The sequence below is a fragment of the Psammomys obesus genome, unplaced genomic scaffold (genome assembly GCF_907164565.1).
Source record: "Psammomys obesus unplaced genomic scaffold, mPsaObe1.curated_primary_1811, whole genome shotgun sequence".
Classification (NCBI taxonomy): domain Eukaryota; kingdom Metazoa; phylum Chordata; class Mammalia; order Rodentia; family Muridae; genus Psammomys; species Psammomys obesus.
Genome location: NW_026585587.1, coordinates 3,969,241 through 3,993,288, shown reverse-complemented (window position 1 = coordinate 3,993,288; position 24,048 = coordinate 3,969,241). Strand labels below are relative to the sequence as shown.

Below are 24,048 nucleotides of genomic sequence, written 5' to 3'. Positions count from 1 at the left end.
TGTGTGTGTGTGTGTGTGTGTGTGTGTGTGTGTGTGTGTGTGTGTGTGTTCAGAGTTTATGTGTGGAAGGGCATATAAAGATAAATAAATAACAGCCTTCCATCCATCTAAAAACAGTGGCCTTTGTGACACCATAGTTTGTGCTACTTTGAACCAATGAGGAATCTGGACCAGCTCTCCTTGTCCCTTGGTCTAGGAGCCGGATGCCAACCCACAGAAGTGGATTCTAATGGCAGCAACCTGAGATCGCCAATCTTTCCTGTGGCCATTTACCATGGTGAGAGTGAATCATGCCAAAGCAGCTGCCCTTCAAAGGGAGATAATCTATAGATGAGCTTGAGAACTGATCTACTCACGTCCCTTTAGTGGCAAGACTGGCGAGCACATTCTAATTTGTGCTGATTTACAGTACACTGAGTGTTGACAAGTCAACAGAAAAAAGTCTGGCTTTGAGAGGGCCCACTCACCTCACCTTCTCCCCTGAAATCAACTCTCAGAGACATTTCACAAGAAACTGCAATTGTGATTCATTTATCATGTCTGAGGTAATCTCATTGCCTCCTAAATTATCCTCTTTCTTTCTCCCCTCTTGTGAAGCAGGAGCTTCACAAAGGATACAGGCTCCCTGTTGGAAGCGTGGCCTCATCTCTGTCATCTCTACTGCCTCTGAGGTTCAGAAGGACAGCCTTCTTCTGTGCTGTCTCCACTGGCTCAGGTTGCTGGGAGTGGGGCCGCACCCTCAACTCATTAAACTCTAGATGCTTCCCTGCTCAAGGAACACTTCTGGCTCCAGCCAGAGGAAATCTGCTCCATGGAGGGAAGTGGGAGTATGGGTGAGCAGGGCAGCTGCAGCTGGCTTTCAGAGCAGTCAACCATCTCTGACGAGCTGGCTAGACCACGAACTACAGAATATTTACTGCAGGGAGATGTTCACAACAGGAGACACTCAGTCTGCCAGACTCAGAGCCCACGCCCCAGGGCACCAGGGTGACATCGTCACAACATGTGGGACACTGATTCATAGCCAGACCCCAAATCTCTTGATCCCGGAGAGATTTCCTCCGGTCCCTGTAATCATTACTCAGGGGAAATACATGAGTTGGTCAGCTCTACCGTTGCCAAATAAAATGTATCCAGGCCGATTTCGAGATGGGAACTGGTACGCATCACCTTTGAATCTGGTCTTAGGCCACAACAAGAGCTGGATTCCAGTTCCTGCTCAGTGTCCCAGAACAGCCAAGCTGATATGGCTCCAACTATGTACGCACCCACCAACCTCATCGTGTGCAGTGTGCCTGGGCTCTCCCTCACTGTGAAGAAAGCAGGACGGGAACCTCGGTTTCCAGCCTAAGGAGACAGTTCCACCTACCAAAAAGCACAATGTCTATTCCATGAAAAGGGCTAAAAATTACTTGTTCTTGTGCAGGAAAGTCTCTTTCATCTGAGACAGGATGGAAGAAAAGGAGAACTCTTGTGAATATATTATAAAAGGAATGCATCCATGTCCTCAACCGTCCCTTCAGGCACCTTCTAGATTGTCCCTCTCACGCACCTCCACCCCTGGGTATTTTACACTAAAGCTGTGGTCCTTTGTCCTTGTGTCGTCTGTACTGGTGTAGCAGCCGGCTCCCTAGGGAAGTCCAGCTACCAGCTGTGGTGGCTTCCAGAGTGGAAGGTGAGATGTGAATGTGAATTGTCTGTGTAACATGAGTCTATACCGCTAGCACTATCAGAGACAAGGTAAAAATGCCACCTGTGTGGAAGGCCGTGCTCCCGAGCGCGCAATGTATGCTCATAAAACCTAAACTCTGATATCTTGTTATATCCCTTACAACACCTTCATCACAGAGAATGTCATCTTAACATTACACATCATATTTTCCTTCTCTTTTTTTGTGATGCTAAGTATTAAAGAGGGTATGTAGGGGCTAAGCCAGCATTCTTCCCGTGAGCTACTATTTTAGCCCCAAAGATCATATTTGAGAAAAATACATAACAGCATAGGAAACCGTGCCCAGTCTATCAAGCTCAAGCCACAGCACCGGGTCTCATAGCAGGTTTACAAATGGTGGGCGACTACGGGACTCATTTCTATGCAGGGTGGGCTTTCAAACGTCGCATCTGAACTTTTTCATATAGTCTCCGTTTTATTTTAAAACAAACACATTTTACTTCTTATAATTAAAAAAATATATTTAAATGTGTTGTGTATTTTTAAATGATTTTTTAAAAAAAGGCAAACATCCATGATGAAAAGAAAACCCGTTCTGTTCCTGACAGCTCTAGGTACGGACTGTTCCCCAAGGGCCCATATGATAGATAAGGCTTGGTCCCAGAACAGCGTCACTGAGAGATGGTAGGACCTTTAAGAGATAGGGCCTTATGTGAGATCTTTTAGTCACTAGGGACATGCTCTGAGCAGGCTTTGGGATCCTCTCTTACTTCCTAGCAATGAGGTAATACATAGTTTGTCTCAGCACAGACAAGCTATAAGGTTTAGAAACACAGGAGAAATAGACCTCTGGCCATATCTGTGGACTTAATTTCAGGTAAGATTAACTGAGGAGCCAAGTCCAAGCTTGAACTTGGTTATATAAAAGAGCAAGCCAAAGGGGAACTAGATTTCTCTTCCTTGCCCCTGTCCAGAGATGCAAGGACGGAAGACGTCCCAGACACGTGCTATCTGGAGCCATGTGCCTCTGTACTTTCCCTGCTGAAATGGACTGTATCATTTTCAACTATGAGCTAAAATAAAACTTCCCTCATTAAGTTGTCTTGTCAGGTGTTCAGTCAGAGCAGCAAGGAAAGTAACTGCCACAGAGGCTGGCTGACCACAGACTGAAACCTCAAAAACCTTTCTCTTCGGCAAATGCATCATTTCTGATATCTGTCGTGATGAAAGAACGCTACCCTGGAGGCTGCGAAGACGGCTCAGTGGTTAAGAGCACTGGGTGCTCCCATGTTGGCTTACAACCGTTTATAACTCTGTTTCTAGATCTGGCATTCTTTTCTGGCTTTTGAGGGCACCAGGCACACACTCGGAACATATACATACATGCAGGCAAGATACTCATGGCCACAAATTTTAAAACCAGAAGAAAAGCAAGCTAACACACAGCCCTAGGCAGTGACTTTCAAGAGTCAGCTATGAAGTCTTCTTAATGGTTTCCTTACTTTTTCCTTATCCTATTTAAATGCTCTACAAATATATGGTGATATGATATAATGTGGTATATGTAGATAAGCCACACAAAAACTTCATCTAAAAGTCAAATGGCTGCTCAGCCCCTGCAGGCCAAAATGAGAATTGTTTCCTCTGCTTGTTCTGGATCTCAAAGGAAGCCATGTGTGGGAAAGAGAGGGATAGGGGATTGCACAGGGCCAAGCTAGGGAGGTTGGAAGCCTCACAGCAGGGAAATTGGTTCCCAGGTGAGGAGGAAGCTAGTGATGATCTATTTTTGGCTGTGTAGTCATAGGTCATTCACTTTCTCTAAGCGTCCTGTTCCTTGACTATAAAAAGAAGATCTAACTATTTCCTCCTGGCCTTACAGGCTTTATAGGGTTAAATAAACTTATTTGGAGGAACTATAAGGCACAATTTTATCAGCCACTTCTTATGCCTCCCTGGATTTTTTCCCTCATGTCACAAAACTGCTCTGTGTACCCTCAGTTGGTTTGGTTTTCCTCTGGGCACAGGGGCCGGCTGACATTACCAGTTTCTCCTGCAGGGAAGTGGGGCTGGAACGCTGGATTCTTGACAGTTAGAACATGGACGGAAGCACTGTACACCCAGGTCAAGCCTCAGACCCACTCAGGAGCCTCCGCACCTCCCCTTCATTCCTTGGCCGGTTACAAAAGACCTAGTGGAGTGCCCTTGAGGGCCCTGAGAGATGGTGAGAGATCAAGGAAGCTTGGATCCCTGTATGATGAAAGAAGACTGCTCACCTCGTATGACACAGCACAGATGGGGGAGTGGCCTCATGAAGTGTCCAGGATTATCTAATAGGCCAGTTACCTTCCCAACACTCATGACTGTGGCCACCTCTCCACGTCAGTGACAGTCAAGGGTCTGTGCTGGTCCCTACACAGCAGACACAGGACAGAATACATCTGTTGACGCCGACCCTCAGCCAATAGAAAGCCCCCCCTGGGAAAAATATGGACTAATTATTTTTCTTATATTTTGGCTTGGATGACTTAGTTTGCATTTGTTTGGGGAATTTTCATTGTTGTTGTGTTGTGTTGTTTTCACTATACACCTCAGGCTGGCTTTGAACTGTCTCGGTAGCCCAGGCTGGCCTCTAGATTCTTCCGTCTTCCTAGTGTACATCTGGATCAAGACCATTTTCCCCCAGATTTAAGACCTGCTCTTGCTTTCATATAAAACACCCTGAGGGTATGTGCTCTCTTCAGCATCTAATGAAGGAAAAGGAGAAAGGAGGAAACCACGGGAGAAAGCCTTCTGGGACCAGTTCCAACATAAGTAAAGATGTCTCAGAGAGGGGAAAAGGTGATGGTCCGCTAATATACAAGAGGTTCTCCACCCCTTTCAGATGGTACAGACAGCGAGAATGGGATGCCAACACAGACCTTCATCTATAAACAATAAAGCAACGATAAAATTATCTGGATTATTAGTGATGCCTTGACGAACTCATCAATTGCTTCAAACATCCTAAATTTAAGAGAACTACTGCCATCTCGGGGTCAAAACACTCTTGTCTATTCGTCTTAATTTCTAAATCTCCTGTTATCAGGTACTAGATCAGATGCTAGACAATACACTATGTTATCATATCTAGAGTATGTACTCATTTCAGTATTTAACGAGGGAAACCCTGCACTTCCCTGCCTGTAGGGGTGCTTACCTGATAGGGGTACAGGGTAACCCCATTAGTTCTCGAAAGGGACCAAGTGCCATCCAGATATTGGTGAGCCTGAATGGCCACTGAGTTGAGGATGTTGCCATTGCTCGGACTGGTGGCCATCTGGAGGCTGACCTTGGCCTGGTGGGTTGGGGACCCACTCTTCTTTTCTGCGCCATTGCTGACCCCGAGGCTGTTGGGTTTGCCGCTGTGTTTGTTGACAAGGCCCGTGTAGGTAGAGGTGGCATAGGGAGCAGGCACAAAGGCCCACTCCCTGGGCTGCTGGAGCCCACCCACGTGCCGGGACCCCACCAGTGCGGGGATGCTGGAGACTGGGGGCGGTGAGCCCGGAGAGGCGTCATAGTGCTCGCTGCCAGCTGCCTGCTCCAAGGTCAGCACCATCTGGATGGCTTCCTGCTTGAGCTGGTTCAGGTGTGTGGCACAAATGTCGCAGCGGTTGTCTCGGTCATTCCAGGACTTCCTGATGGTGTTAGGGACCTGGAGTTTGTCGTGAATCACGGAAGAGAAAGCGGGGTCCTAGAGAACACACAAGCAGAAGAAAAGGAATAGCTTGTCACTCAGCGGTGTTAAGTCCAGTTCAGATGTCTGCAAACCAAGGGCTTGACTGCTCGGTCAGCGGCCACCAGAGCAGGAGAAGCAACAGGTTGAGGACACACGCAAGGGTTCAGTACTGGAAACTGTAAAAATACTAACAAAACACAATCTCTAGGTTCCCCTATTGCTCAGTTGAAGGAGACCATTTTAGACCCTTCTACATCCACTAAAGAATTACAGACAGCCTGCTTCCTCCCTGGTCCAGCACGGTAGAGGTGAAGGCCTCATTCTGGGTGGCAGAGAGCTGGCAAGGAATGGAAGTGCTGCTTGTGACTGGGAGCAGAGATTCTATTCTGCCAGACTTTGGCCTCAGCAGTGTGTGTGCTAAGTCAGCACAACAGAGAAGAAAACTGACTAATAGATCCCAGGTCCAGGATCCAGCACGCTCCAGCAGCCAGCACACCGCTGTAGGCACTGTGAGGAGCCATCTTCTGTATCTTCTTTCTGATTCCCTGACTAGTCTAAGGTGCTCCCTGCCCACAACAAGCTTTACCTAAAACTACTAGTGAAAAATCTTCAGCCAGGTGTAGTGACTCACACCGGTACACAGCAGCGCTAGAAAGCTGTGAGAAAGAGGGTTGCTAAAAGTTCCAGGCTAGCCTGGGCTATGACATGAGACCTCTGTCTCAAACCCACTCTCATATCTCACGCTCCAAGGTCATATGTGAAAGACAAGTTTACTTTGCTTTAACTTCTACAGAAATAGGATTACGTAAAGAAACAGCTCTGGGCATGTGAATAGGTATCAAAATATTTTCCAGTTCTGTTCCTTGTGACCTTGGAGTTCTTCGTGACCTTGGACAGCTTGCTTATCGCACTGAACCTCTCCTCAGTTGTACAGCCACTGTGCCCTGTGCTTGCTGTAATATCCATCCAGCTCCATGACTTCATCTGTGGGGAAATCGGGATAGGACAGTACTGTCCGTGAATGGATGAACAGAACCGCCATGGCATGTTTTGGGCCTGGCAAAGTTTGCAAGTTCAACAATTCTTGTGAGCAGTGAATGAAGCTCATCTTCCTCTAGAATACAAGCACACACACACACACACACACACACAATCACCCTTCAGAAAAGCACTGTCAGTTTTTATGGAGAAGAGACCCATCTGGACTGAGTGGCGTGGAGGGAAGGAAGTGAGGGCAGCCGTGGTGGGCAGGAAGATGAGTCCGTGGGAGGTTCGTTCCTAATCACGATCTGTCTGGATGATGGGCCCCAGCATTTTGTTTTCCCTGTTTAACTACCCCGAGCAGCCCCTCAGCGTGCACTGATTAATTGATTAATAAATCAAGAGGCCTCTTCACAGAGCAGTGGCACGGAGGGCTCGGGAGGCGGAAACTCGCAACAGCGCATAAAGTGACTGGAGCAATAGGAGGTCGGGGAGGACTCGGTTCAACCTGGAGAAGCCATGAAAACAAGATGAGGCCCACCGTGGCGTCCTCCTCAGCGGTAGCTGCTTTGTCCGGGCAGTGCTTGGTCATAGCTCAAGAGCGTGTAAGACCCAGAGGAACATCTACAAGGTGGGGGATGCATTCCAGAGCAGACTGTCACCCCGGTTTACCAGCAAAGCAGCTCTAAAGGGATGAGAACGTCGGAGTACCACAGACGTCTTGGCCACTTACCTGCCCATGATTTTCTACAACAGGAGTCAGAACACATCTATATATGATTTTTTTTTTTTTTTACAGCTAGAAGGTTACAAAGGAAATGTTCATTCAATTCAAAAGGAATTTATATGGCCCTCCATATGTGCCAATATAATGTATTGTTTTTCCACGTGACATTATATAATGACAACTTTCCCATCAAGAAACGCCATTTGAAAATGTTATTTTAAGTGGTCCAAGAGCATTTTGCCCTTGGATCATGCCACCATTCTCTTGGTTATTTTCACATTTCACTGCATAATTTAAGATAATCTGACAAACCAGAAGGGTATTTTAATAGAATTCACAGCCGTCCAGACATGCTTTCAAGGTACCGATAATCTATTGGGCTTCGAGAAACCTGTTTAATTGCTTCTTTAAGGTGATTTTGCTAGCCTGGGACTGCAGATGGTTGGCGAGCATGTCCAAAGCCGTGGGCGTGGTCTAGGACACCATATAAGCCTGATGTGGTGATGCAGGAAGTGGAGGTAGGAGGATCAGAAGTTCAAGGTCATTCTCAGCTATACAGTGAGTCTGAGGCCATGCTGGTTACATAAGACCCCGTCTGAAATATCACCGTTGTTAACTCACTGGTAAGGAAGAAATACCACAGGAAGCATGCAAGAGAAGCCAGGTGCACACTTGCTGGCATTTGGGATTTGGAGTGGTAGGCTTAGATTCTGAATCTGAGTGACACAGAGACACATGTGCCCTACATAGCTCATGAGCCACACCTGTTTCCCCACATTTAACCCATTGATACGTTAGCTTCTAACAGGCCAAACATCATGCCGTGCTGGGGACCTGGGGACAATTCCTGTCCCGTGTGAGTTCACAGCCAAGTGCCGTCTTGGCTCCTAGAGTATCAAGTGCCACACCCTTCTCCCACCCCTTTAGTCCGATCCCTAGTGACTCCAGGGTCCATCAGCACACGCACACCATGGAAGTCTGTAGCCCTCCGAGTCACAAGCCATCTTTGAGGGCTCTAGCTCTGTCATTCTTTTCCACACTCAACCAACACCAGCCCCTAAGAGACCCAACAAGCCCACTAACGTTGCAGCTGGGCCGATTCCCAATATGTTGGTTCAGGCAGCCAAAAAGTTGTCAGTGACTCATTGCTGTTGCCAGGAGAGGAAAGCTAAGACAGTTGTTGAATAAGGAATCAATTGTTGGCTGATAGTCCAGAGATGTTCGTCCAGGTAAGCAGCCCTTGATCCAAAAGCCCTGCAATGGCTCATATCATCCTTAGGTTTCAACAAGTACAGGGAGACATATGGGAACCAAAATGTCTTTCCAGGGCTTTTCTACACATTATAAATACTTTAGTATGGCTGAAGACGTCAAAGAGGAATGATCAACAGACTTGGTTTTCCATACATGCTAAGTTAGGATGGATTCAGTGTCAAATGAATCTATCTATCTTTTATGTGCATTGATGTTTTGCCTGCATGTACATCTGTGTGAGGGTGTCAGATCTTGGAGTTACAGATAGTTGTGAGTTGCCATGCAGGCATTGGGAATTGAACCTGGGTCCTCTGGAAGAGCAGTCAGTACGTTCAACCACTGAGCCATCTCTCCAGCCCCTGGCTCTTGCTTTTAACATGCCTTATCTTCTGCCATTGAAGGAAATCATCGATCAAGCTTAGTGACAACAAGCAAGTAAGAGGCTCCATGCATGGACTCCAGTGGGAGCCTGCTCCTTTCCTGAAGATGCAGTGTTATGTTCTCACTCTGTAAGTCTAGCTGGATGGTGGCTGTGATGTACTGAGAATCTAGCTCAGAACCTTGTCCCTGCGTTACAAGCCAAGACACATTGTCAGCCCTCCAGATTATCTTAACCCTTTTGGTGTTTCACCTTTTAAAAATATTTTATGTGCCTCTGTGTGTGTGTGTGTGTGTGTGTGTGTGTGTGTGTGTGTGTATGTGTGTGTGTGCATGCACAGGTGGCTATGGAGTCCAGAAAAGGACACCAAATGCCCCGACATCAAAGTTACTAGCTAGCAAGAGCCACCATTGTGGGCGCTGGGAACTGAACTCGGATCATCTGGAAGAGCAACTAACTACAGAGACATCTCTCTAACCCAAAGCTTTTATTTATTTATCTATCTATCTATCTATCTATCTATCTATCTATCTATCTATTTATTTAATAAGCAAATGGCAGGGAGCATTCAGGGCTGTGGTCAGCACACACATGCTGGGACTTCCTGACATGACGGCGAGGCCCAGAAGATGAACGGAGGCGGAACTACTGCCTCACCAAAGCCTGAGGAGAGCCAGGCACCCAGCCTTATGCCTGCCTGGCTCATGGGCCTTGAAATATTTGTATTACTCTGCCTCTGTCCCACCCTGTCACCTCAGGGAAGAGTCAAACTGGAGCAGCATAAACCACACACAAGCAGAACTCCTATTTGAATACCTCCCTTCTTACTTCAGCACTTACGAAAACTACCTGTTGGTATCTATGCAATATTTTCAGCCTAAAATTTTAATGTCAAAGCACTCTCATCTTTAAGAGAAGATACGCAAAACTATTTTTGTCTCATCACCCACACAAAGAGGAATTTGAAAAGATGTTTGCGTACCTGGTAAAGGCCCTCAGAAGGAAGGGGCTGGTGGAGTTAATGTTCACACACCTAAATTGTCACAATTAGTAATGACTACAAAAGAACAAAGAAAACTCCATAATGTGGCTTTCTGGTGTCATTGTGGCTTTGCCACTTGTCCTAGGGTATTTCAGGAAAAAAAGGGGGGTTCCCTGCCACAACCCACAAAGCCCTCTCTCAGTCTGATGACTCCCTTAGACTGGGTCACACAGCTGGGAGACTTCATTCCCCCAGGTAACTACACCCATGCTCAGCCTCCAGTGACCATCCACACCATCACCCGGATGGTTAGGAATTCTCTCTTGCTGTCTGTGATCATCCTCCTAAATACTACCCCTTCAAAACCACCCTTCAAACGAACAACTCCAAACTAAATTCCTTTGCCCTATATCTTTCCTCATTCCAGTAATCGCTATCGAAGCAAATAATATAATTAGCTATCAAGGGGTCCAGGTTAGGAATCTAGACCCATCTCTGTCTGCTTTTCATTCGCATCCTAGATCCAAACTTGCTAAATGGAAATTCCTAGAAGGCCTCAACCTAGCCTTCCCCTTTGGGCTGCTGCCTTCGCCTGCAGGCCCATGCTAGCCTTCCCTCTGCCCATAGCCATGTTAATGCATTTAGCATTCCCCACGTCACATGTTCTTCCATGCTTAGCCAAAACATACATCTGATGACATCATCCCTCCTTTTTCAAACTTTAATTCTAGAGTCTAAGTTATTGTTGCTCATGTTTATTTGCACAGTTATTTCTCCATTAGACTCTCAGCTATGTAGGGGAAAATATTCTTTTGGCTTTTCAGTCCTTAAATGTTTTACACAGTACCTATAACAGAATCTCATGAGAAATACTTGTAAAATGAATGAATGAGTGAGGGAATGAATGAATGAGTGAATGAATGAATGGTAGGGGTGAAATCTAAGCTAAAGCAGTTAAGTAACAAATTCATTCTATGCTTATCACTTATTTGCTTTAAAAAAAAAAGTATTACATATACAAGTGTTCTGCCTGCTCACCAGAAGAGGGCACCAGATCTCATTATAGACAGTTGTGAGCTACCATGTGGTTGCTGGGAATTTAACTCAGGACCTCTGGAAGAGCAGCCAGTGCTCCTAACCTCTGAGCCATTTCTCCAGCCCCCGGTTATACACTTTTTATAAATGAATCCCTGATGATATGCATCTTAAATATTCCCCCAAAGTCTCATGAGGTAAGTAAGGCTTTGGCTCCCAGACTGCTGCTATGACCTTTAAGAGGCAGGGCCTAAGGGAGAGGTCCTCAGGATATCTAAGCAGGCCTTTGAAGGGGACTGTGAGCCCTCCCACCCCCTCCCACTCCCACCCCCACTCATTTCCTGGTGGGGAAGTGATCAGTTTTCCTCTGACATGGGCTCCTCCCACCTACTCTTGTGTGATAGCCTCACCAGAGGGCTAAAAGCAAGAGCCCACCTGGCCGTGGACTGAAGTCTATGAACCATGAGACCAAATATACTTTTCTAATTTTAGTTGGTCCTCTCAGGTGTTTGCTACAGTGGCCGTTGTACAGATTGCTACTGGCCACTGCTCCTAACGAATGAGCCTCTTGTGGCCACCCTCCTCGTACTGTTTCTTCCTTAATATCAGAATAGAGACTCTCTGACCTCAGCTAATCTTGTCACCTTTCTCCTAAATTTCTAAGCGAGTAGCAGTTTACATAGCTGCCACCATCATTTCCTGATCATCGGTACGGCTGAGGAATTCTGGACCAGCATTGCACCCGTGGTTCACTGAGGTTGGCCCCCTAGCAAGCAGGTGGTAGCAGACCCGCGGTGGATGAGCGGGGACCGGTAATGAGGGCTGTGGAGTCTGCAGGGCTCAGGCAAGACAACACTGGCCAGGCAAACAGTGCTGTTTACGGATGCTCCCGGTTGCTTTCTGTTCTGCGTCAGCCTCCGAGGGGTAGGTTGCTTAGCAATAAATGCTAATGCCACTGTGGAGGGCAGGGTGATTTTTGTGCATTATTTTAGCCTAAAGAGTGCTTTGCGTGTGTTCCTCCGAAGCCTCTGGGTCTCTGATGAAGGCAACAGCTGGAGTCAGCATCGAGCATGTGTTGTACAAATTCCTGGTGATGTTTGCTCCTGGTTTATTAGTCTAGAGGCCTCTAGTAACAGGCTGCACAAGATTTAAGCTGTTCTTCAAAAGCAGTTTCTTTCCACTTTGTTCCTAAAGTTTCTCCCCCCCCCCCCACCCCCTAAACAATTGTCCCTTGAGGCCTGGAATAGGAGACGGGGGCCCTGAGAATAAAATGTTTTATTTTGCACAGCAGGCAGCCTCCCGGATCAAGAGGAGTTACCTTCACACCCTGGAGATTCCCCCCTGGCCTAGGGTTTGCGTTCCCACCCTGTCACCTTTCCTGCTGAGTGTCCTTTCTCCCTGGGTGCTCTTTTATAGCTGTCTGTCTTCCTAAGGCAGGTGTTCTTATTAATGAGTCTTCTGAAGGCAAACTGCAAAACTGAAAGCTTACAAATCAAAAGGCAGCAAACCCCAGGATAACAGGATAACAGCCCATTCCCTTTAAGAGTCTCTCAGAGAAGTGAGGAGTCCACCTCAGGAGGTGGGACATAGCTTACTCATTTTTGTGAGCAAGGGCAGTTTAAACATTGGAAATCAGGGTCATCCACACCTACCCCCAAAAAACACTTCTTCCCCCAAGAAGATTCTGCTTTTTATAGCCTTTCAGCTTCCTGAGCCTCCGTGTCATTTTCCATAGGGGGTTGATGGTAAAGACTTAAAAGCAGGGGCTTCAGGGACCTAAAGGGGACATTGCCCGGATCTCCTCCATCCTCTTAGCATGCTGGCTCTACTCGGCAAGAACAGACAGAGAAAGCTCGGGTCAGCACCCTTTATCCCTGCTGTAATTCCCAGGCCAGGGCCAATGGCTGGGTCCACCTCTGGAGAGGAGCCAGGGAATGAGTGAGTGCTGGACAGTCATGATGTGCCGCTCTTCTTCGCAGGAAAGGTACCCAGCCTCCAGGGCTCTCTAATGCAGTGTATGAACTGAAGGAAGTCCCTGAGAGGGTCCCTCTGATTGGCAGGGGACACATTCTCCCCAGCGAGAAGCTTCGAGAGAGAGCCTGCTCGCAGTTCTACTTCATTAATCTACAGCTTCAACAGAAACTTCTGGCTGTCTCTCCTGGACTGACGATTTGTCACCACTGTTAGCCGGTTCTGCATGCCAGTGGTGCTTCCTCAGTAATGAAGATCACACGCCGGTGTGCACACGATCCTGGGGTGTGTGTGTGAGAGAGAGAGAGGAAAAAGAACGTAAAGGCATAAAGGCGTGCAAGGTAATGAGCTCAGAGAGACAAAGGGGAAAAGGAAAACCACCAAAGGGAGAAATGTTAAATGTCAGACTGAAGTTGTTTTACATCAGAAACTAGAGTAGGCTGAGAAGTCACGGCTGTGCCCAGCCTGGGCGATTCTGCTCTGAACCACCGCACAGATGTGGGCCCCTCAAGCACATGCGCGAGGCGAGACTTCAGTGTGACTGACTGTTGCACAGGGGTGGGGCTCAGCAGCACTAAGGGCAGGTTACAAAGTAATTAACAGGGCATGGGAAGGTGCTGCAAGACAAGAGCTCTCGGCTCAGACAGACAGACAGACAGACAGACATGCACATTCTCTGCCTTTCGCCATGGATCATCATGTGCCTCCCTTGTCGCCAGAACTGAGCTGATGTCACCAACCATGCTCTTGAGTGTCCCAAAGCACACCCAGACACAGGCTCGAGGAATACACACTGAGAAAGGAGCAGAACAGAGCCACAGCGCAGAAGATGAAAGATGCTGCCATGGGGAGATGCTCTGTCCCGGAAGCCAGGTGACACCTGCAAAGCTGCCCTGAGCCTTGGCTCTGTCAGCTGCCTAAGTGGGAAATATCACCCGGATTACAGGGTTGTAAGGATTAGAAATAATTCACCGAGCATAAGAGACATTGAACAAATCATATTTAAACTTCAGTAATAGTGACAAAAAGACCTTCCTCTCTCTTTAAAAGAAAAGAGTTTTACTTTTCATTTTACTGTTATCTTACTGCATGTGTGTGTTTGTGGCGAGAGCGCGCGTGTGTGTGTGTGTGTGTGTGTGTGTGTGTGTGTGTGCATGGTCATACATGTACACCCACATACATACGTGTGCATATAGGTGGAGGTTGGTCCTCTTCCTTGATCACCCTCCGCATGATATACTGAGGCAGGGTCTCTCACTGAACTGGGAACTCCCCAAGTTGTCTGTCTTGTTGGCCAGCTCGCTCTACTAATCTCCCAAGCCCTGGGACACAGTACAGGCAGGGTACTGTACTCTCCACCATTCACGGAGGTGCCGGGGGGCCATACTCCAGGCCTCACGCTTGCACAGCAGGCCACGGAGCTGCCTCTCACACCCTCAAAATATGATTTTAAAAATTCACAAATCACTCAAAAGCTAGGCAAGGTATTTCTCATCATGATCACTAGGAGGATAGTCTGTCTCGGTCACGGGCTTTCCAAAACTAGTTTTCGTGAACAGTTCTACAGATTCTTTCCAAAGTTTTGGTGGAATGCGGGAGGTTCAGGACATGGCTCTGTCACTCAGTATCCATGACCAGGAGTCATTTAAAAAAGAAAAAAACCTAAGCATGCTTTAGATCCCTCGGTATAAGAGCATGAACTTATGATCACACCTATTTTATTGATAAGGATAAAACCTGATGTGGATGTAATGTTTCAGCACAGTTCTTGACTTGCTAAATAATTGATAGTAGTGATTACTGGTGGCAAATAAACCACCGTAGCCCTTCTGTTGTGCTTACTCTCAGCATCTAACACTGAACCTGATACTGGCTTCATACTGCAGATGGTGGTAGTGACAGCGGCAGTGGTGGTGATAATGGTGGCAGTTTTCTTATTTGTAGCTTACTTTATCCAGAAGAACTGAGCACTGTTTTTATAACTATGAAGAGAGAATATATATATATATATATATATATATATATATATACTGTATATACATATACTTATAGCTTTATAGTTGGAGAAGTTCACGTCTTAAGAACTTGAATCTCCTGGGATGCCCCCTGAATGGTTCCTAGTTTCTTCTATATATTAAAGGTTCAACTAATTTTAGAGTTGTCAGTTTCCATGGAAGCTGAGGCTTTGCGTTTCCTTGGAATGGGCCAACTGAAAAGCGGCTCTTACTAATCTCTTCAAAAGGAGTAATGTGGGCTGGGGAGATGGCTCAGCAGGTGAAGCACTTCCTTGTACAAGTGTAAGGTCCTGAATTCAGATCCCCAGCACCCACGTAAGAGCCTCTGTAACCCCGCTCTGTGAGCATCTAGGTGGATGCATTCCAGGGGATTCTCTGGCCAGACGGTCCAGCCAAAATGGCAATCCCCTGGTTCTGTAAACACACTGCCTCAAAAAATGAGGCTGAGAGTGGCAGAGGATGATGCTCAGCATTGACCTCTGACCTCCCATGCACATGCAGAGGCCTAGGCAATTTTGTCTGTGCACACACGCACACACACACACACACACACACACACAGAGTAATGCTGAAAAGGCACCTGAATACTGAATTTTGCGAATACAAGAAAAATCAATGTTCTAGTGTGACATTCTGAGATTTTCGATTTCCAGTTACTGAAATCCATCGACACCTCAGGCACCGTGCTGTGCAGGCTGTTGGGCTCCACCAGGTGGAATGAAGGTACGCCCACTCTGTGAAGAGCTCCAGTTGTATAGGGCTGTTTAAAATCTGTTGGCTCTCTGTGAGATGCCCTTCAGTTGATCTTACACGCATGAAACACTGAGCCAGTGTCCTCGGCTGCATTTTCTTGGATTTACTACAACAATGTTGAATTCCTAAAATTTAGTTATGGGATTTTTTTTTTTTTTTAAAGAATAAAATATGCTGAAAAGTTCTGTTCTGGCCATTTCCCCGAGCAAATGCGAGGGCTTCAACAGCCCCCCAAGGGCTTGTGGCCCAGTGCTCCAGGCCTCACCTACACCCTCAAGCTGACTATCAGAACCTGTCCCAGCAGCTCAGGGGTCTCCCTGTAGCATCAGCATGGGCCTCCCTCCATCCCACAGAAGTCCTTGCACCCCTCCTCCCCGACACACCGTCTCTGTGTCCCTACTGAGGTCCCTGCCTTGGTGACAGTTCTACCTGCCCTTGAAGCCAGGGGATAACCTTTGGAAGGTAAAAGGTTTGCTCATTATTGTCCCTGGGGATGGCTGTGTGGGTGTGTGCACTTGTGTGCAAATGTGCCAAGGTGTACATTTTAAATAAATGCCACTTACTGTGGCTCCCTTATATACCCATGCCACAAAACCACGTACACACGCTCACACACTCATACATACACAAACAGTCTTGCTCATTCATGCTAGGGAGCAGCGTCAGTCTGTTCCGAGTCATGCGACTCAGCAAACACTTCCTTATGAGAGAGGTACGTGTTCTATCTCCACAATCACAGCCAATTCCCAGGAGGCAGAAAGCATGCTGTGATGTTCCATCTCAATGGTAACCTCCATTCTTGACCCCCTGGAGTCTGTTCTCAAGATGATAACTGGGCTGAGACATTTCAGTGTCATGACAGGTCGGGAGGGCTTGTCCGGCCCCAAAATACCTTATACCACTTTTGTCAAGATGCTGCTTCATCGTAGCCCCTGCCTGAGACACCTCTCAGCAGGCAGGTCCTGCCCTCCCGTAGATGCTCAGGGGGCAAGTGTTGGAATCTTGGGAAAGGGGTTCTGTAATCCATGTACCAATGAGCCCCCTGGGAGGCCACAGGAGAATGTAAGGAAAGGGAGATGGACTTGAGAAGAGAAGGGATACCTGCCTCATTGATTCATTCATGTGTACAATCTTAGCTGCGGCCTAGACAGAAGTAGATGAGAAAGCCCTGTCCTATTCTGTGACTGTGCCTCCTCTGAGAAACTTAGTGCTAGGTGACCACTCTTTACAAATAATACTCTAGATGTGATAAGCAGCGCTTTAGACACAGAGCAAAGGCTAAAGACAGAGCTGTAGCATGAGGCTTCCTTGCTCAATTCCCTCTGGCTGCCAATGGTTCTGACCCCCAAAGAGACATTTTTAAACTCTTCAGTTGCTTTGTTTTATCTTCTATTATATCTGGGAGGAGGCAGTGACAGCTAGGGTATAGAGGCAAGCATGCTATTGAGTATCTTACAGCACACAGACTGAATCTCCTCCCTGACCCTTAAAATAAACCATTATCTATAGCTCCCCCCCAATAACTCTGTCATGGCAGAAACGCTAACCTTTGACACCATCACAGGATCCCTCCTCATGACTCTCAGTGGAGAAAGGTCTTTTGCGTGGTTAAGGAGGCTGATATTTTACACATAGTCTGGCTCTTTCCTTCCTTGGTTTCCCTTTGACATAAAGTCTAAATGGCTCGTTCCCTTAATGCTCAACTCCAGCTGAAGCTGGCACCGGAGCTGTGTTCGGAGGGTGTGTGACATCCCTCAGACTACTAAAGACCCACATGCTAGTAGAGGTCACATCCCAGCCTCCTCCCTTCCCTCCAACTGGCATTATAGACATCGCCCTTCCTGGCGACAGTGGCGTGGCCCAGAGAGCCACCAGCTGTTTCTCGGCAAGCGTGCAATGGAAAGCACTTGTGGCCCAGATTTTTGCTCACTTGAAACTGTGGACCTGGTGTGTGGCTTCAAAGACTGCTTCTGGAGGCTGTCATTTACATCTGTTCTTTGGCCAGGGTTGCAATGGGGACAACTGGGCTGGCTTTGCCTGCAAAATCATTTCAAACCTCTGGTCAGACTTCACATCATGGTAACTATGCAGTTTCCCTTCTGGAGAAAGAAAACCAGTGCCACAAGAAGACAAAGTCATTCGAAGATGTAATTTGGTACAATTATAGAAGAGACCGAGGATCTCTTTGTTCTTTCCAAAATAAAAATAAAAATAAAAACTTGGACCATTTTACCCAGGCCCATACTGGTTTTGGTTTGTTTGAAGAAGCTCCCAAAGACTCTGACCTAAACACCCAAGGCTGGAGACCCTTAGTGGTCAGGGCTGAGCTGCACATTTGTATGTGTGCATGCGTGTGTGTGTGTGTGTGTGTGTGTGTGTGTGTGTGTGTGTATTACATACTGTGTTTAACTGAACAAGTGCCCCATGCATGTGGGGACATACTTTCTGCTCTGTGTTTTGAGAGAGGGTCTCACTGAACCTAATGCACATCCCTTTGGCTTAGACTGGCTGGCGGTGAGCTCCTGAGACCTGACTGTCTCCGCCTCTCTGCAGGCAGTGATTACAGACTGTTCTCTTGCACCCAGCTTTTACATGGTCGCCAGAAATCGCCTTCCCCACTGGTCCATCTCCCAGCCCTTACTGCACATTTTTATTTCCATTCTTGATACACTAGAAATGGCTCGGCACATCTTGAAACAGAGGTGAGGACATCCCATTAAAATGCGGCACAAGATGCCTATACTCAGAGCACCAACTTCTAAACCCACTTACGACATCCCAAGTTAGCCCCTCATCACCAAACTCCTGCTTACGTATTTGCGGAGGATGGAAGACATAAATCCTGGGCAGCTCCCACTCCTCACCCCCTGTGGCGAGAGGATGAAGTCTCAAGTGGCTGTGTATGGCTGACGTGGACACGGCCATGCCACGGACCCCGGTGTCTCAGAGCCGAGGAAATGGCAAAGCCTTCCTCTCCTCCCAGTACTGCTGTTAATGAGCAACTGACTGAGCAATGAGTGCACAAACTCGCAGCCACAGCTCCCTCCTGATGGGTGACTGCAGCCTGCGACTGCTCCCCTGCAGAGCCCTCCCACTGAGACCAGCTAGCCCCTCCTCTGTGTGTGCTGGACGTAATAAATACAACAACGAGAATCCGGGTTGTGACAGGCGCCTCCCATCAAAGCAAGCACGGCCCACCCAGCGCCAGCTTTCCCGGGGTCTGACACATGTTGTCTCTTCACCCCTGCCTTACTCCTGTCAGGTTCCCAGGACCAAGCCACACTGGGGTCTGTGAAGGCCCCTTCCTTCCACAATAAGCTTTATGAAAAGGTCTGGCTGAAAGTTAAGGTTTTAGGAACATCACAGGAAGAAAACTCATTCTTCTCCCATACCTGCCTCTATCACATTTCTTGTCTGATCTTGAGAAAAGGGGCTGTAAAATGTTTATAAAGTGATTTGTGTAGTCTAGTGAAGTCTAGATTGCAAAACTCTGCCCTGAGTATTTTCTGGGGAACTATAAAGAGGGAAATGAGGGAGGGAGAATAATATCGGACAAAACCTTCTTAACTAGGTTTTGATTTTAACTTTTGGTTATGGATTCATCAGTACCGTTTGAGAATCTTGGTGAGAACCTGATTTAGCCTATCTATGTTAACCATCAATCAGAAGAAAGAAAGGGCCTGCACGTGATCACTTTTTACAATAGCATTTTACAGTGCAGAGTTTTCCAATACAAGCGTGGTGAAGCTTTGCGGGGGTGATCTAGTCATTCATTCAGCATATTCACTCACTTGTCTCTTCAACCAGCATCATTCATTCCTTGTTTATTTAGTATCTACTTGTGAACTTCTTTGCTGCACATTAGAATATAGATACCGTATAGATATTTCAGAACATGCTGCAACTAAAGATTCAAGAGATAGAACAGTCTACCCTCTTCATGTGGGGACTCAGTGAACAGCTCTGGACTTCATTCTGAAGACCCCAGTTTTAGTTTAAGGTTATAGCTTTACCGTGGCAAGTCATTCAATCTCCCCCCTCCCACACACACACACACACACAACACTTACACAGGCTTCTGGTGATATGACTCCCAGCCCTCTGGCTTCTGCAGCAAGCAAGGCAACTACTGAACTAGCTTCCCAGTGCCCACATCACTCAGTCGTTTGAGGCTGAGTTTCTTTATCAGACTGTCACATAGACCACTCCTCCCTGGGTAAGTCCATGTAATTGAATGTAACTGAATCACAGATACAAAAGCTCTTTGTGATGAGCCCTGAGAACACGGCATGCAGTTCCTACAAATGCAAACATTTTCCTGTGCTTAACATGTGAAAAAAGTGTAGCTGGCATGAAAGCTATGCCCTATCAGTGAGCGTCTCAATTTGTAGCTAATGGTTCAAGGCCTAGGTATGAGAAGAGGTGACAGTACAGAAGAGCAGAGAGGACTATCTGGGTAAGCACTCAGGTATGAAGGGCTGAGATGAAAGTGCCAAGCCCAACACAATGTCCCTCTCCATTCTCTGACCCTCTGTCCAGCCAGAGGTGTGCTTTCAGTTAAGTATCACAACAGATGGGTCAAAACAGACCAGCACGGCTCATGTTCTGCCTACTCTTTATTAGTGCCCACATCACAATAGTGTGTCCACACTCAAAAGACACTTGTGAAAAGCCATTTCCTTGCCGCTTCGTCTCACTGTGGTGGCCAGGCAGACGAACGGAACTTTCCAGAAAAACAAACCAAGTCTCTGTCGTCCAAATGTCTGCTTTAAGTCCACATAAGAGGCAAGCCAAGAGAATTAATGGCTTAGAGATGGTTGCCCAGACTTTTTGCCTCTAGAAAGAACTCAAACACAGATGCTCTGCAATCTTGGACTAGCCCAGTGCTGCAGACTAGAAGAGATGTTCCCACTAAACAGAAGCCTGCCTAACCAGCAGTTGTTCTGGGTAGAGCCCAGATCTGGGTTCCAAGAGTCAAGCCTGAATGCCCCATGGCATGCAGAACAATAGCACATCTCTCAAGCACCAGGACGTTTACATCTGGAAAAAAGTTCAGGCGAAGCCTTGTCTGGGCTTTGATGGTTTCAAAATGTGCATGTGGGTCTAACCATGACCAACAGTCAGGGAAGTGGCAGGTATGAGAGTGGAACCTGAAGAAAGAATACCTTGTGTATTGTATGGATGCATCATCTGTCAGTTAAAAACAAACAAACAAACAAACAAACAAAAAAAAACCTATGGGCTATAGAAAAGGGTAGAATAGAAGGTAGGACATCCAGTAGGCAGAAAGGATTCTGGGATAGAACCAGATGCACAGGAAGATTCTTCCTGGAAGTTGTGAAGAGGTCAGATGCATGGTACCTGAGCAGAGGTAACTAGCCACATGGCTGAATGTAGAGATTAGTATAAATGGGTTATTTTAAATTATGAGCTAGTCAGAGAGGAGCCTAGGTATATGCCCTAGGTATTTAGTAAATATATTTTGAGTATCATGAGTCATTATTCCAGTGACTTGGAACCAGAAGGAAAAAAAACCCACACCCCTACTACAGTAACCTACCACATTCTTATAGACTACTGGCAGTTTCTACAGTCTGAGACAAGGCAGACTTCAGAGTGGGCTAAAGTGCCTCCTGGTAGCTGTGCAGCCACATAAGGATCTACTCCTCAAGTGCTTCCAGACCTTGTCTATCCAGAGATTGTTGGGAATCTCCAGAAATCTCCTCCACAAAGAAAAATCACTTAACCTGGCAAGATCTTACACTCAATGACTCCACACTGCCAGGAATGTTTCCAGGCACATGATACATACCTCTGGGCAGGTTGAGCTGGCACCTGACACAAACTTAGTGTGTCCACCGACCCAGCAGCACCAGGCCACGTGACTCCACAGTCACTGCCTGAATCACCTATTCTTAGGAGAAGGATTGTGGCAATTATATACAAACTGCTCTCGGAACTGCCTACCCACAATGTCTGGGCCAAGAGGTGGCCCACAAGACTTTAAAACTGTTCCTAGACAAAGCCTTTGGGAGTCTGTCTCTGGCAAGTGGTTTCTCATGCAGTTCCCTAATGAATTTTCACAAAAGCTCATTCTCAAAGGACTTTGTTTATGTCTTCTTTGAGCTTCAAATGCAGTTATATTCAATTCTCCTGTGTTTGAGAGCTGAAAACACAGCCCAGCTGTGACAGTGGCTTGATTCATTCCAGATCTTTCCCCATTATTATTTACAAGAAGAATTTTAGTTGCTGCTTTTGCAAATAGTATAACCTGATTTATTGTTCACTGAGTCCAGCCATTTTTCTGAGAAGCTAATTCATTAATCCAATATTATTGAGACATTATTAAAAACCTTTAAACTCTTGGCAGTTAGTATCACAGTGATTTTTGTTGTTTTCTTTTATTTCTATTAAATGCTTCAACATTAATGAATTCTGTGTGTTTATTTCAAAGGTTTGGGAAAGTAGTAAAATGCGATTATTGATGTTTTCCTCTTCAAAACACGATGGTCCTTTAGCCAGACCATAACTTGTTACTGTTATTTAAACCATTTCTATTTACAGCCATCAACTAAAAACCCGTTATAAAAATCTTCTGGAATCTTTTATTGCAAGTTTAGGTGCATTTATTTGTGTCTGAAAAGTTAATAAGGGAGGAAATATGAGTCACTTACCTATTCATTATTTTATTCAGTCTCTAAACAGGAACAAGTTTACAATCAAAGAAAAAAATGTAAACCTAACTAGGCACATGGAGTTTTGGAAACATATGACTACGCACTCCCGTGGTGACGAAACCACGCAACTCCATGAAAGTGAATTCACTGAGCCCCCCAAAATAGTGACGGGTCAATAAACATCATGCTACCATGGAGTAAATGAGCAGGGAGGACACAGCCCGTGTGACCCAGGGAAAACAATAAGGCAAGGCAGAGGAGAGCAGACGCTGGCAATCCGAGTGAGGCACTATTCCACAGGGGGCACCATGGCCTCTCTGCTTGAGCAGAGACCACAAAGAAGTGGGTGTGAGCTACAAGAAGCACACTGAAGAAGCACTCCAAGCGGGGCAGTGAATGCTTTCCAAGGCCCTGACCGGAAAGAGAATCGTTATGATTAAGAACAGCAAGAAGCCGGCCCTGCTCTGGTGGGGTAAATAAAGAGAGAAAAGGTAGAAAATTAACTCCATAGACTGCTGTAGTAGAACAAATGTCCCCCAAATCCATTAAATTGTACCTTTGTAAAGTGGTCAAGACCCAAGGGCTCTAGAGCTGACCTTTAAAAAAGAGGCCCCCGAGAGCTCCCGCCCCCTTCCACGGTGGGAGGACACAAGAGAAAGATGGCATGTATAAGCAGGATAAAATCTGCCATTGCCTTGATCTTCAACGTCCCAGTCCTCAGATCACTTAAAAAAAAATAAACTTGTTTATAAATCATCAGGACTGTGATACTACTTTCTAGCAGCACCAATGGACCAATAAGCTACTAAGTCAAGTTCAGGGACAAAATGGAATGGAGACGTAACTGAAGGAGTCAATGATGAAAAGTACAAAAATTATGGAATGGGGTGGGATCAGCTAGAGTGAGTGTAGAGAAAAAGGCTGAAGATCAAGACCTTCACGGTTGGCTTAGATGCACACACGCAACAACAATAAAAATACACTTTTTTAAAAAAGAGTTTTTAATTTTTCTTTAGGTTGGGAGTTAACATCATCTTTATATTCCAATAGAAAGACAAGTGCTGATCTCCTTGCTCCCAAAAAAATCCAGTTTTTATCAAGAGCCATTCTCTCCCTTCCTTTCAGCTGAGGGGACACCAGCAGGAAATAGCAAGGAAGAGCAGGCACCAAAACTTAGTGGTCAAGGGCATGGGAGAAAACAGATGTGGCCTGAGAAGCTGAAAAGTAAAGATCAAAGTCTCTTGCAGAAGAGAGGCCAAAGGCACTGAGACTTTCTCCAATAATGGAATGTGCATTCCACACTGTCACAGTGAACAGTTGGGATGTAGGGAGCAGATGAGGGCTGACCCAACCTCCAGCTTCCTGTGACAAGAGACACAGACAGGGATAAAAGGCCTGCCCGTGCTGAGTTCTGACATTCCCCAGACAACTGTCAGTGGAGGCTAAGAGGTGGGAGGAGGGAGGAGAGAGGTCCCCAGCAGGAAGGAGCTCTGGGTTTCATCTCCACACAAGCTGAAGACAGGGTGGAGACAGAGTGAGGACCGGGGATGCCTCTCCCCATCTTTAATGTAAAAAGCAAAACCAAGGTAACTGCCTTGAGCCTCTTTTCCCTCCAGTCAACAGCCAACAAACGACATTCAGATATATGTCAATGGTCAAAGGCTGAGCATCCTGGTTTACTTTTCCTCTTCCTGTGATAAAACATGTCAACCAAAAACACCTTAGAGGAGGGAAGGGTTTATTTGACTTACACTTCCAGGTCACACAATCCATCATTGGGGGAAGTCAGGGCAAGAACTCAAACAGAAGCCACGCACGAATACTGATCACTAAGTAGTGATTGCTCTCTCTGGGTAGCTCGCCTTGCTTTCTTAGATAGCCCAGGAC

The 24,048-nt window shown here is 46.5% G+C and overlaps 1 protein-coding gene across 1 annotated transcript in view; it reads right to left on the bottom strand.

Moving 5' to 3' along the window:
* The window catches only part of Kif26b (kinesin family member 26B), a 399,468-nt gene that overhangs the window by 245,142 nt on the left and 130,278 nt on the right, over window positions 1-24,048 (bottom strand). Inside the window, exon 3 of the mRNA XM_055608810.1 lies at window positions 4,869-5,402. Within this exon, the coding sequence (XP_055464785.1) occupies window positions 4,869-5,402 (534 nt within the window). The remainder of the gene's footprint in view (window positions 1-4,868; window positions 5,403-24,048) is intronic.